The sequence below is a fragment of the Chionomys nivalis genome, chromosome X (assembly GCF_950005125.1).
Source record: "Chionomys nivalis chromosome X, mChiNiv1.1, whole genome shotgun sequence".
Taxonomy (NCBI): Eukaryota; Metazoa; Chordata; class Mammalia; order Rodentia; family Cricetidae; genus Chionomys; species Chionomys nivalis.
This window is the reverse complement of record NC_080112.1, coordinates 115,883,860-115,898,486: the sequence shown is the minus strand read 5'-3', so window position 1 is coordinate 115,898,486 and position 14,627 is coordinate 115,883,860. Positions and strand designations below refer to the sequence as shown.

The 14,627-nt window shown below is 48.2% G+C and overlaps 4 protein-coding genes across 4 annotated transcripts; all 4 read right to left on the bottom strand.

The window, feature by feature from the left end:
• Positions 1 to 600: 600 nt before the first annotated feature.
• LOC130868584 (proline-rich protein 23A3-like) lies at positions 601 to 1,398 on the bottom strand. Its single transcript, XM_057760745.1, has one exon. The coding sequence runs from the start codon at positions 1,396 to 1,398 to the stop codon at positions 601 to 603; it is 798 nt and encodes a 265-aa protein (XP_057616728.1).
• Positions 1,399 to 4,886: 3,488 nt separating this feature from the next.
• On the bottom strand, positions 4,887 to 5,684 carry LOC130868583 (proline-rich protein 23A3-like). The gene has a single exon (XM_057760744.1). It carries the CDS (start codon positions 5,682 to 5,684, stop codon positions 4,887 to 4,889), a length of 798 nt encoding a protein of 265 aa, XP_057616727.1.
• A 3,478-nt stretch (positions 5,685 to 9,162) lies between these two features.
• On the bottom strand, positions 9,163 to 9,960 carry LOC130868582 (proline-rich protein 23A3-like). Its single transcript, XM_057760742.1, has one exon. The coding sequence runs from the start codon at positions 9,958 to 9,960 to the stop codon at positions 9,163 to 9,165; it is 798 nt and encodes a 265-aa protein (XP_057616725.1).
• A 3,478-nt stretch (positions 9,961 to 13,438) lies between these two features.
• On the bottom strand, positions 13,439 to 14,236 carry LOC130868581 (proline-rich protein 23A3-like). The gene has a single exon (XM_057760741.1). The coding sequence runs from the start codon at positions 14,234 to 14,236 to the stop codon at positions 13,439 to 13,441; it is 798 nt and encodes a 265-aa protein (XP_057616724.1).
• Positions 14,237 to 14,627: the final 391 nt, after the last annotated feature.

Genomic DNA, 14,627 nt, shown 5'->3' with positions numbered 1-14,627 from the left:
TGTCTGTCTTCTTACTTGCTGTCCTGTTTGTTTGTCAAGGCAGGGTTTCTCCTTTAGCCCCGGTTTTCATGACGAGGTATCAACAGTCACAGTGCCAGCAGGTTAAGGGATAGCTGGAACGAAGCAGAGAAGCATCGTGCACTCAGGGCTAGGAACCATCTTCTCCCAATGGGGTATTCGTCAGACCAAGGCAGGGACAAGTGTCCATGCAGTCAGGGGAAAACAGATAGGAGACTGGTAGCATAGCAAAGCCAGTGCTGCCTTGGTTTGGGAGAAAAGGGGACACTGAGTGTTCTTAGAGGGAACCACGTATGCACTGAGGGTGACATGGAAGGTTTTCAGATGAATCCCAGAACTGGAAGAGAAATTTCTGTTTCTCGAAGGCAGCCTTTTAACTTCAGGGGTGAGATCTAGTGTCTCCCTTCTTCTCCAAGTCTTTATCATCTTCCCCCGTGCACAGTGTGCAGCACAGAGCACTTGTGTCCATGCATACAGTCTCAATGGTAGGCAAGTGGGTGCCTCGAGGCACCCTGGGAATCCCCTAGGGTGTCCAGGTAGGTGTCCACGGTGCTGTTTGTTGAGGCAGAAGTCGTTCCTTTCCTAGAAGACTAGTCGCCTCTGGGCCTTGCGCCTAGCCATTGGAGGCTTCTGACGACTCTGAGAGGCCTGTTCTTCGGGACTTGGAGGAGGAGAAGGAGGGAGAGGCTGCAGTGGAGAGCCGGGCAGAGGGCACAGTATGCTGTCTTGGAGGCTCCAGACAGACCAGGGAGCATATCTCCTTGCACTAGGAGGGCAGGTTTCACTCCAAGGATATGGCATTGGACACGGAAACATGGGGCTGAACATGCCCCTGAAGGGCGAAAGGATTTCTGGGGCCATGAGACTTGGATCATTCATCAGCGGCATCACAAAGTCTTCCTGAGAGTCTTCATGTGGACCAGGGACATTTGCAAAGCCTTGGATGTATGGTAGAGATGCATTATTATATCCCAGGTGTAGGGCACAGACGTGGTGGTCCTGGGGCATGTCAAGGACAGCGGCCTCCTGCAAGGCTGCGGGCCAGAACACAGGCTGTTCTTGTTGGGAGGAGGCTTGGAGGTCCTCGGGGACCAATAGGATGGTGTGTCCGGGTAGCGACACTCGCATGACCGAGCCAGGGTCTGGCTCCAGAAGCAAGTCGATGCCTTCCAGGTGTAGTTTCATGGCACAGCCAGTGGGAACGAACACCGTGGAGGTGAGCTCCTCGCTGGCAGGCCTGGCGGATTCTTCCAGGTCTGGCTGTACCAGCGACCACAAGCCAGCAGGCTCCTGGAGGCAGCGCCAATTGGCAGCGTGGGCTTCTTCTGGCTGCGGGGCCCAGAGGGGCATCTGGTAGGCATTGGGGCTTTCTGGCGCCATCCGCAGCATATTGGTGCCAATACACTCTTGCCTCTGGTTCCGGGAGCAAGACAAGGTCCTTTGCAGGTGATTTACTGCAAGACACTCTGTGGACTCTCTGGGACAGAGTGGATGCAGTCAGGTTGACTGGCTGATCCATATATAAGCCTTGCTTCCGAGGAAGCCCCGCCCATGCAGGGAGGGGCCGAGGGAGGGAACCTTCAGGAATCCACTTGTGTGAACCTGGGCATGAGTGGGCCTGCCTACTTGTGTGTGTGTGTGTGTGTGTGTGTGTGTTGTGGTCATTGTTGCTAGTGGATCAGAGAAGAAATTAACCTTTGGATATGCTATGGTCTGTAATGCCTTTCCTTGGTAAACATACATACACAAACACATGAGAACTCTTTTCCCACCCCCTACCACAGTCTCATGACATCCTTGTCCCACCCATGCCTAACAGGTCCTAGAGATTTTCTTAATTAGCAAATGCTAATTTTGAAATGGAAAATTAACAAAATGATGCTTAGGGTTTTCATTGGAGGTCAAGATTTTTAATAAGAAGAGATCTCTCTCTCTCTCATATATATATATGGCTTTTTCGAATTGTAAATCCACAGGGACACGATAGTCATTGAGTGTAAATATTTGATCCAAGGTGATACCTCAACGATAGTGTGTTTGTCAAGCATGCTGGAAGCCGATGTGCTCGATCCCCTATTGAAATCCAAAAGGATCAATGTGAATACTTTAGCACACCCATAATGTACTGGGTCAGTCTGTGTTCACAATGAGTTCAAGGCTAGCCTGCAATGGTGAAATCACGTCTCCAACATTCAGTTGATCCTCCCACGTCACAGAGGTGGGAAAGAAAACTTTCAAAGAGGATAACTTGTTGGTATTGAAAATGGCAATTAAGCGCAGACCTGTAACAGTGGAAACTTTGATATCCTCCCTTCCATTTCTATCATGTTGTTGTGTTTTGTCTGTTTGACACGTGAAACCATGTTTACTCTTTACGACTGTCTTCCTTCTCCCTCCCTCTCTCTTTCTCTTTCTTTCCTTCTGTCCTCTTCTAGCTTATTCTCACACATGCTTGAGAAGCACGACCTATCAGTGCCACGTTCCTGCCCCTTCTGAGGATTGTGTATGCATGCATGCATGCATGCAAGCATGTATGTGTTTTATTTTTTTATACCTAATGGCATTCAGCTAACCCAGTCTGGTATGCCGTGTTCCTGCAGTGTGGATGTCAGTTGATAGGAGAAGTGGCCACACTTTCTCAGTTGCATTTTCATTGAAATTTCTTCACCACCTAAATGACATCACTCTGTATTTACTACATGCGGATATTGATAGCCAATTCAAAACTGTCTTAAAAGAGAGGAAGATGGTCCTGTGACCATTCTCTCTGCCCTTGCAAGTAATCGTTTTCAAAGTATCCCCAAACATTTCCCCTTCTCTTATTCTTTCCTACTCCTACCATCTGTACAAAATACGAGCTATCATTATGACATTATGACACCCGTGAGAAATAGATTTTGATTTCATTCATGCCCCGCCAAGCTCTTCTCTCAGAGGCTCTGTTTCCTTCCCTAATTATTGCCCCGTGTGTGCTAAGTAGGTTTGAAGTCCCTTTAGCATTTCTTCTTTTCAACAAGTCCTGCAAACAATCCATTCGCCATAAAACACAGGATGGAATGAGGATTAAACTTGGTTTTGGGATTGACTGTCTCCTCCTCCCAAAGACTGGAATGCCTGTAGTGCCTTCACTTGCTATGCTTGCGATCTCTCCACTGGGAAAGGACTGGATTAAGGGTGGGGCTCCCCCACTTCAAGTGATTCAATAAAGACAAATAGCCTAGGATTAACCTGGCTGAAAATGTGGTAATTAACATAATCTGGAGTTTCAGGTAATTCCAGGAGCTGTCCAGTTGAGAAGCAAGTCTATCCACCACACACGCTCTGTCTGTGAAGGGCTTCTTACCCTCTTATTTTATTCATTATTCTCTTCACTGGTAATTTCTTCATTATATTAAGTTCACATGCATGTGTGTGTGTGCCCGTGTTTGGTTTTGTGTACTGCAGGCATGAAAGAGCCTGGGACGGAGAGGGTGTCCATCCTCTGGTATCATTAAGGGTGGGTGCTGCAAGAGCACCAAGTCCTTTATGTCGGTGGTTCTCAAGGCCTAATGTCTGGGGTCTGGAATACAGGTCCTTATGCTGTCTTGAACCAACCATAAAATTATTTCTGTTGCTTCCTCATAAGTATCATTTCACCAGGATTAGGAATGGGGATGTCAATGTGCAGGTTCTCTTATTTGGGACCCGTGGAAAAGGTCAATTGACCCCTCACGAATTCTCCCCACAAACGTTGAGAGAGAACCTTTATCCTAAGTGCTGAGCCATCTCTCTGGCCATGCTTTTCTTTAGATTTCTTCCACATTGCCCAGTGTAGCCCAGCTTACTTTTGAACTTTCTCTGTTTCTGAGTGTAGGCTTCAACTCCTGAGACAAGTGCTTTCACCTGGAGACAGGCATGCCCCACCGCCCAGATCTCTCTCTCTGTTTCCTTGTCTCTCTGTCTCTCTGTCTCTCTCTCTGTCTCTCTCTCTCTATCTCAGACACACAAACAGACACACTCAGACACACACACACACACACACACACAAACAGACCTGTGGAACTGTCTTTCTCATAAATCAATTGATCAACCACCACGTACTATGGTCTGTATATTTTATTAATTTATAGTGACGTTGGAATTAGAAACATTGCTTTGAATAAGAACATTTGGAAGTAGGAAATACATTTGAGTTTTTGTTGGAGAGTGATCTGGACTTCCCAGGGTTCTGGTTTCTTCGGCTTCTCAAGCACTGCAAACTCAAGGACCCTGGAAACTTCTTTCTGCAGTGTCTGTCTTCTTACTTGCTGTCCTGTTTGTTTGTCAAGGCAGGGTTTCTCCTTTAGCCCCGGTTTTCATGACGAGGTATCAACAGTCACAGTGCCAGCAGGTTAAGAGATAGCTGGAAAGAAGCAAAGAAGCATCGTGCACTCAGGGCTAGGAACCATCTTCTCCCAATGGGGTATTCGTCAGACCAAGGCAGGGACAAGTGTCCATGCAGTCATGGGAACACAGATAGGAGACTGGCAGCATAGCAAAGCCAGTGCTGCCTTGGTTTGGGAGAAAAGGGGACACTGAGTGTTCTTAGAGGGAACCACGTATGCACTGAGGGTGACATGGAAGGTTTTCAGATGAATCCCAGAACTGGAAGAGAAATTTCTGTTTCTCGAAGGCAGCCTTTTAACTTCAGGGCTGAGATCTAGTGTCTCCCTTCTTCTCCAAGTCTTTATCATCTTCCCCCGTGCACAGTGTGCAGCACAGAGCACTTGTGTCCATGCATACAGTCTCAATGGTAGGCAAGTGGGTGCCTCGAGGCACCCTGGGAATCCCCTAGGGTGTCCAGGTAGGTGTCCACGGTGCTGTTTGTTGAGGCAGAAGTCGTTCCTTTCCTAGAAGACTAGTCGCCTCTGGGCCTTGCGCCTAGCCATTGGAGGCTTCTGACGACTCTGAGAGGCCTGTTCTTCGGGACTTGGAGGAGGAGAAGGAGGGAGAGGCTGCAGTGGAGAGCCGGGCAGAGGGCACAGTATGCTGTCTTGGAGGCTCCAGACAGACCAGGGAGCATATCTCCCTGCACTAGGAGGGCAGTTTTCACTCCAAGGATATGGCATTGGACACGGAAACATGGGGCTGAACATGCCCCTGAAGGGCGAAAGGATTTCTGGGGCCATGAGACTTGGATCATTCATCAGCGGCATCACAAAGTCTTCCTGAGAGTCTTCATGTGGACCAGGGACATTTGCAAAGCCTTGGATATATGGTAGAGATGCACTATTATATCCCTGGTGTAGGGAACAGACGTGGTGGTCCTGGGGCATGTCAAGGACAGCGGCCTCCTGCAAGGCTGCGGGCCAGAACACAGGCTGTTCTTGTTGGGAGGAGGCTTGGAGGTCCTCGGGGACCAATAGGATGGTGTGTCCGGGTAGCGACACTCGCATGACCGAGCCAGGGTCTGGCTCCAGAAGCAAGTCGATGCCTTCCAGGTGTAGTTTCATGGCACAGCCAGTGGGAACGAACACCGTGGAGGTGAGCTCCTCGCTGGCAGGCCTGGCGGATTCTTCCAGGTCTGGCTGTACCAGCGACCACAAGGCAGCAGGCTCCTGGAGGCAGCGCCGATTGGCAGCGTGGGCTTCTTCTGGCTGCGGGGCCCAAAGGGGCATCTGGTAGGCATTGGGGCTTTCTCGCGCCATCCGCAGCATATTGGTGCCAATACACTCTTGCCTCTGGTTCCGGGAGCAAGACAAGGTCCTTTGCAGGTGGTTTACTGCAAGACACTCTGTGGACTCTCTGGGACAGAGTGGATGCAGTCAGGTTGACTGGCTGATCCATATATAAGCCTTGTTTCCGAGGAAGCCCCGCCCATGCAGGGAGGGGCCGAGGGAGGGAACCTTCAGGAATCCACTTGTGTGAACCTGGGCATGAGTGGGCCTGCCTACTTGTGTTTGTGTGTGTGTGTGTGTTGTGGTCATTGTTGCTAGTGGATCAGAGAAGAAATTAACCTTTGGATATGCTATGGTCTGTAATGCCTTTCTTTGGTAAACATACATACACAAACACATGAGAACTCTTTTCCCACCCCCTACCACAGTCTCATGACATCCTTGTCCCACCCATGCCCTACAGGTCCTAGAGATTTTCTTAATTAGCAAATGCTAATTTTGAAATGGAAAATTAACAAAATGATGCTTAGGGTTTTCATTGGAGGTCAAGATTGTTAATAAGAAGAGATCACTCTCTCTCTCATATATATGTATGGCTTTTTCGAATTGTAAATCCACAGGGACACGATAGTCATTGAGTGTAAATATTTGATCCAAGGTGATACCTCAACGATAGTGTGTTTGTCAAGCATGCTGGATGCCGATGGGCTCGATCCCCTATTGAAATCCAAAAGGATCAATGTGAATACTTTAGCACACCCATAATGTACTGGGTCAGTCTGTGTTCACAATGAGTTCAAGGCTAGCCTGCAATGGTGAAATCACGTCTCCAACATTCAGTTGATCCTCCCACGTCACAGAGGTGGGAAAGAAAACTTTCAAAGAGGATAACTTGTTGGTATTGAAAATGGCAATTAAGCGCAGACCTGTAACAGTGGAAACTTTGATATCCTCCCTTCCATTTCTATCATGTTGTTGTGTTTTGTCTGTTTGACACGTGAAACCATGTTTACTCTTTACGACTGTCTTCCTTCTCCCTCCCTCTCTCTTTCTCATTCTTTGCCTCTGTCCTCTTCTAGCTTATTCTCACACATGATTGAGAAGCACGACCTATCAGTGCCACGTTCCTGCCCCTTCTGAGGATTGTGTATGCATGCATGCACGCATGCAAGCATGTATGTGTTTTATTTTTTTATACCTAATGGCATTCAGCTAACCCAGTCTGGTATGCCGTGTTCCTGCAGTGTGGATGTCAGTTGATAGGAGAAGTGGCCACACTTTCTCAGTTGCATTTTCATTGAAATTTCTTCACCACCTAAATGACATCACTCTGTATTTACTACATGCGGATATTGATAGCCAATTCAAAACTGTCTTAAAAGAGAGGAAGATGGTCCTGTGACCATTCTCTCTGCCCTTGCAAGTAATCGTTTTCAAAGTATCCCCAAACATTTCCCCTTCTCTTATTCTTTCCTTCTCCTACCATCTGTACAAAATACGAGCTATCATTATGACATTATGACACCCGTGAGAAATAGATTTTGATTTCATTCATGCCCCGCCAAGCTCTTCTCTCAGAGGCTCTGTTTCTTTCCCTAATTATTGCCCCGTGTGTGCTAAGTATGTTTGAAGTCCCTTTAGCATTTCTTCTTTTCAACAAGTCCTGCAAACAATCCATTCGCCATAAAACACAGGATGGAATGAGGATTAAACTTGGTTTTGGGATTGACTGTCTCCTCCTCCCAAAGACTGGAATGCCTGTAGTGCCTTCACTTGCTATGCTTGCGATCTCTCCACTGGGAAAGGACTGGATTAAGGGTGGGGCTCCCCCACTTCAAGTGATTCAATAAAGACAAATAGCCTAGGATTAACCTGGCTGAAAATGTGGTAATTAACATAATCTGGAGTTTCAGGTAATTCCAGGAGCTGTCCAGTTGAGAAGCAAGTCTATCCACCACACACGCTCTGTCTGTGAAGGGCTTCTTACCCTCTTATTTTATTCATTATTCTCTTCACTGGTAATTTCTTCATTATATTAAGTTCACATGCATGTGTGTGTGTGCCCGTGTTTGGTTTTGTGTACTGCAGGCATGAAAGAGCCTGGGACGGAGAGGGTGTCCATCCTCTGGTATCATTAAGGGTGGGTGCTGCAAGAGCACCAAGTCCTTTATGTCGGTGGTTCTCAAGGCCTAATGTCTGGGGTCTGGAATACAGGTCCTTATGCTGTCTTGAACCAACCATAAAATTATTTCTGTTGCTTCCTCATAAGTATCATTTCACCAGGATTAGGAATGGGGATGTCAATGTGCAGGTTCTCTTATTTGGGACCCGTGGAAAAGGTCAATTGACCCCTCACGAATTCTCCCCACAAACGTTGAGAGAGAACCTTTATCCTAAGTGCTGAGCCATCTCTCTGGCCATGCTTTTCTTTAGATTTCTTCCACATTGCCCAGTGTAGCCCAGCTTACTTTTGAACTTTCTCTGTTTCTGAGTGTAGGCTTCAACTCCTGAGACAAGTGCTTTCACCTGGAGACAGGCATGCCCCACCGCCCAGATCTCTCTCTCTGTTTCCTTGTCTCTCTGTCTCTCTGTCTCTCTCTCTGTCTCTCTCTCTCTATCTCAGACACACAAACAGACACACTCAGACACACACACACACACACACAAACAGACCTGTGGAACTGTCTTTCTCATAAATCAATTGATCAACCACCACGTACTATGGTCTGTATATTTTATTAATTTATAGTGACGTTGGAATTAGAAACATTGCTTTGAATAAGAACATTTGGAAGTAGGAAATACATTTGAGTTTTTGTTGGAGAGTGATCTGGACTTCCCAGGGTTCTGGTTTCTTCGGCTTCTCAAGCACTGCAAACTCAAGGACCCTGGAAACTTCTTTCTGCAGTGTCTGTCTTCTTACTTGCTGTCCTGTTTGTTTGTCAAGGCAGGGTTTCTCCTTTAGCCCCGGTTTTCATGACGAGGTATCAACAGTCACAGTGCCAGCAGGTTAAGGGATAGCTGGAACGAAGCAGAGAAGCATCGTGCACTCAGGGCTAGGAACCATCTTCTCCCAATGGGGTATTCGTCAGACCAAGGCAGGGACAAGTGTCCATGCAGTCAGGGGAAAACAGATAGGAGACTGGTAGCATAGCAAAGCCAGTGCTGCCTTGGTTTGGGAGAAAAGGGGACACTGAGTGTTCTTAGAGGGAACCACGTATGCACTGAGGGTGACATGGAAGGTTTTCAGATGAATCCCAGAACTGGAAGAGAAATTTCTGTTTCTCGAAGGCAGCCTTTTAACTTCAGGGGTGAGATCTAGTGTCTCCCTTCTTCTCCAAGTCTTTATCATCTTCCCCCGTGCACAGTGTGCAGCACAGAGCACTTGTGTCCATGCATACAGTCTCAATGGTAGGCAAGTGGGTGCCTCGAGGCACCCTGGGAATCCCCTAGGGTGTCCAGGTAGGTGTCCACGGTGCTGTTTGTTGAGGCAGAAGTCGTTCCTTTCCTAGAAGACTAGTCGCCTCTGGGCCTTGCGCCTAGCCATTGGAGGCTTCTGACGACTCTGAGAGGCCTGTTCTTCGGGACTTGGAGGAGGAGAAGGAGGGAGAGGCTGCAGTGGAGAGCCGGGCAGAGGGCACAGTATGCTGTCTTGGAGGCTCCAGACAGACCAGGGAGCATATCTCCCTGCACTAGGAGGGCAGTTTTCACTCCAAGGATATGGCATTGGACACGGAAACATGGGGCTGAACATGCCCCTGAAGGGCGAAAGGATTTCTGGGGCCATGAGACTTGGATCATTCATCAGCGGCATCACAAAGTCTTCCTGAGAGTCTTCATGTGGACCAGGGACATTTGCAAAGCCTTGGATATATGGTAGAGATGCACTATTATATCCCTGGTGTAGGGAACAGACGTGGTGGTCCTGGGGCATGTCAAGGACAGCGGCCTCCTGCAAGGCTGCGGGCCAGAACACAGGCTGTTCTTGTTGGGAGGAGGCTTGGAGGTCCTCGGGGACCAATAGGATGGTGTGTCCGGGTAGCGACACTCGCATGACCGAGCCAGGGTCTGGCTCCAGAAGCAAGTCGATGCCTTCCAGGTGTAGTTTCATGGCACAGCCAGTGGGAACGAACACCGTGGAGGTGAGCTCCTCGCTGGCAGGCCTGGCGGATTCTTCCAGGTCTGGCTGTACCAGCGACCACAAGGCAGCAGGCTCCTGGAGGCAGCGCCGATTGGCAGCGTGGGCTTCTTCTGGCTGCGGGGCCCAAAGGGGCATCTGGTAGGCATTGGGGCTTTCTCGCGCCATCCGCAGCATATTGGTGCCAATACACTCTTGCCTCTGGTTCCGGGAGCAAGACAAGGTCCTTTGCAGGTGGTTTACTGCAAGACACTCTGTGGACTCTCTGGGACAGAGTGGATGCAGTCAGGTTGACTGGCTGATCCATATATAAGCCTTGTTTCCGAGGAAGCCCCGCCCATGCAGGGAGGGGCCGAGGGAGGGAACCTTCAGGAATCCACTTGTGTGAACCTGGGCATGAGTGGGCCTGCCTACTTGTGTTTGTGTGTGTGTGTGTGTTGTGGTCATTGTTGCTAGTGGATCAGAGAAGAAATTAACCTTTGGATATGCTATGGTCTGTAATGCCTTTCTTTGGTAAACATACATACACAAACACATGAGAACTCTTTTCCCACCCCCTACCACAGTCTCATGACATCCTTGTCCCACCCATGCCCTACAGGTCCTAGAGATTTTCTTAATTAGCAAATGCTAATTTTGAAATGGAAAATTAACAAAATGATGCTTAGGGTTTTCATTGGAGGTCAAGATTGTTAATAAGAAGAGATCACTCTCTCTCTCATATATATGTATGGCTTTTTCGAATTGTAAATCCACAGGGACACGATAGTCATTGAGTGTAAATATTTGATCCAAGGTGATACCTCAACGATAGTGTGTTTGTCAAGCATGCTGGATGCCGATGGGCTCGATCCCCTATTGAAATCCAAAAGGATCAATGTGAATACTTTAGCACACCCATAATGTACTGGGTCAGTCTGTGTTCACAATGAGTTCAAGGCTAGCCTGCAATGGTGAAATCACGTCTCCAACATTCAGTTGATCCTCCCACGTCACAGAGGTGGGAAAGAAAACTTTCAAAGAGGATAACTTGTTGGTATTGAAAATGGCAATTAAGCGCAGACCTGTAACAGTGGAAACTTTGATATCCTCCCTTCCATTTCTATCATGTTGTTGTGTTTTGTCTGTTTGACACGTGAAACCATGTTTACTCTTTACGACTGTCTTCCTTCTCCCTCCCTCTCTCTTTCTCATTCTTTGCCTCTGTCCTCTTCTAGCTTATTCTCACACATGATTGAGAAGCACGACCTATCAGTGCCACGTTCCTGCCCCTTCTGAGGATTGTGTATGCATGCATGCACGCATGCAAGCATGTATGTGTTTTATTTTTTTATACCTAATGGCATTCAGCTAACCCAGTCTGGTATGCCGTGTTCCTGCAGTGTGGATGTCAGTTGATAGGAGAAGTGGCCACACTTTCTCAGTTGCATTTTCATTGAAATTTCTTCACCACCTAAATGACATCACTCTGTATTTACTACATGCGGATATTGATAGCCAATTCAAAACTGTCTTAAAAGAGAGGAAGATGGTCCTGTGACCATTCTCTCTGCCCTTGCAAGTAATCGTTTTCAAAGTATCCCCAAACATTTCCCCTTCTCTTATTCTTTCCTTCTCCTACCATCTGTACAAAATACGAGCTATCATTATGACATTATGACACCCGTGAGAAATAGATTTTGATTTCATTCATGCCCCGCCAAGCTCTTCTCTCAGAGGCTCTGTTTCTTTCCCTAATTATTGCCCCGTGTGTGCTAAGTATGTTTGAAGTCCCTTTAGCATTTCTTCTTTTCAACAAGTCCTGCAAACAATCCATTCGCCATAAAACACAGGATGGAATGAGGATTAAACTTGGTTTTGGGATTGACTGTCTCCTCCTCCCAAAGACTGGAATGCCTGTAGTGCCTTCACTTGCTATGCTTGCGATCTCTCCACTGGGAAAGGACTGGATTAAGGGTGGGGCTCCCCCACTTCAAGTGATTCAATAAAGACAAATAGCCTAGGATTAACCTGGCTGAAAATGTGGTAATTAACATAATCTGGAGTTTCAGGTAATTCCAGGAGCTGTCCAGTTGAGAAGCAAGTCTATCCACCACACACGCTCTGTCTGTGAAGGGCTTCTTACCCTCTTATTTTATTCATTATTCTCTTCACTGGTAATTTCTTCATTATATTAAGTTCACATGCATGTGTGTGTGTGCCCGTGTTTGGTTTTGTGTACTGCAGGCATGAAAGAGCCTGGGACGGAGAGGGTGTCCATCCTCTGGTATCATTAAGGGTGGGTGCTGCAAGAGCACCAAGTCCTTTATGTCGGTGGTTCTCAAGGCCTAATGTCTGGGGTCTGGAATACAGGTCCTTATGCTGTCTTGAACCAACCATAAAATTATTTCTGTTGCTTCCTCATAAGTATCATTTCACCAGGATTAGGAATGGGGATGTCAATGTGCAGGTTCTCTTATTTGGGACCCGTGGAAAAGGTCAATTGACCCCTCACGAATTCTCCCCACAAACGTTGAGAGAGAACCTTTATCCTAAGTGCTGAGCCATCTCTCTGGCCATGCTTTTCTTTAGATTTCTTCCACATTGCCCAGTGTAGCCCAGCTTACTTTTGAACTTTCTCTGTTTCTGAGTGTAGGCTTCAACTCCTGAGACAAGTGCTTTCACCTGGAGACAGGCATGCCCCACCGCCCAGATCTCTCTCTCTGTTTCCTTGTCTCTCTGTCTCTCTGTCTCTCTCTCTGTCTCTCTCTCTCTATCTCAGACACACAAACAGACACACTCAGACACACACACACACACACACAAACAGACCTGTGGAACTGTCTTTCTCATAAATCAATTGATCAACCACCACGTACTATGGTCTGTATATTTTATTAATTTATAGTGACGTTGGAATTAGAAACATTGCTTTGAATAAGAACATTTGGAAGTAGGAAATACATTTGAGTTTTTGTTGGAGAGTGATCTGGACTTCCCAGGGTTCTGGTTTCTTCGGCTTCTCAAGCACTGCAAACTCAAGGACCCTGGAAACTTCTTTCTGCAGTGTCTGTCTTCTTACTTGCTGTCCTGTTTGTTTGTCAAGGCAGGGTTTCTCCTTTAGCCCCGGTTTTCATGACGAGGTATCAACAGTCACAGTGCCAGCAGGTTAAGAGATAGCTGGAAAGAAGCAAAGAAGCATCGTGCACTCAGGGCTAGGAACCATCTTCTCCCAATGGGGTATTCGTCAGACCAAGGCAGGGACAAGTGTCCATGCAGTCATGGGAACACAGATAGGAGACTGGCAGCATAGCAAAGCCAGTGCTGCCTTGGTTTGGGAGAAAAGGGGACACTGAGTGTTCTTAGAGGGAACCACGTATGCACTGAGGGTGACATGGAAGGTTTTCAGATGAATCCCAGAACTGGAAGAGAAATTTCTGTTTCTCGAAGGCAGCCTTTTAACTTCAGGGCTGAGATCTAGTGTCTCCCTTCTTCTCCAAGTCTTTATCATCTTCCCCCGTGCACAGTGTGCAGCACAGAGCACTTGTGTCCATGCATACAGTCTCAATGGTAGGCAAGTGGGTGCCTCGAGGCACCCTGGGAATCCCCTAGGGTGTCCAGGTAGGTGTCCACGGTGCTGTTTGTTGAGGCAGAAGTCGTTCCTTTCCTAGAAGACTAGTCGCCTCTGGGCCTTGCGCCTAGCCATTGGAGGCTTCTGACGACTCTGAGAGGCCTGTTCTTCGGGACTTGGAGGAGGAGAAGGAGGGAGAGGCTGCAGTGGAGAGCCGGGCAGAGGGCACAGTATGCTGTCTTGGAGGCTCCAGACAGACCAGGGAGCATATCTCCCTGCACTAGGAGGGCAGTTTTCACTCCAAGGATATGGCATTGGACACGGAAACATGGGGCTGAACATGCCCCTGAAGGGCGAAAGGATTTCTGGGGCCATGAGACTTGGATCATTCATCAGCGGCATCACAAAGTCTTCCTGAGAGTCTTCATGTGGACCAGGGACATTTGCAAAGCCTTGGATATATGGTAGAGATGCACTATTATATCCCTGGTGTAGGGAACAGACGTGGTGGTCCTGGGGCATGTCAAGGACAGCGGCCTCCTGCAAGGCTGCGGGCCAGAACACAGGCTGTTCTTGTTGGGAGGAGGCTTGGAGGTCCTCGGGGACCAATAGGATGGTGTGTCCGGGTAGCGACACTCGCATGACCGAGCCAGGGTCTGGCTCCAGAAGCAAGTCGATGCCTTCCAGGTGTAGTTTCATGGCACAGCCAGTGGGAACGAACACCGTGGAGGTGAGCTCCTCGCTGGCAGGCCTGGCGGATTCTTCCAGGTCTGGCTGTACCAGCGACCACAAGGCAGCAGGCTCCTGGAGGCAGCGCCGATTGGCAGCGTGGGCTTCTTCTGGCTGCGGGGCCCAAAGGGGCATCTGGTAGGCATTGGGGCTTTCTCGCGCCATCCGCAGCATATTGGTGCCAATACACTCTTGCCTCTGGTTCCGGGAGCAAGACAAGGTCCTTTGCAGGTGGTTTACTGCAAGACACTCTGTGGACTCTCTGGGACAGAGTGGATGCAGTCAGGTTGACTGGCTGATCCATATATAAGCCTTGTTTCCGAGGAAGCCCCGCCCATGCAGGGAGGGGCCGAGGGAGGGAACCTTCAGGAATCCACTTGTGTGAACCTGGGCATGAGTGGGCCTGCCTACTTGTGTTTGTGTGTGTGTGTGTGTTGTGGTCATTGTTGCTAGTGGATCAGAGAAGAAATTAACCTTTGGATATGCTATGGTCTGTAATGCCTTTCTTTGGTAAACATACATACACAAACACATGAGAACTCTTTTCCCACCCCCT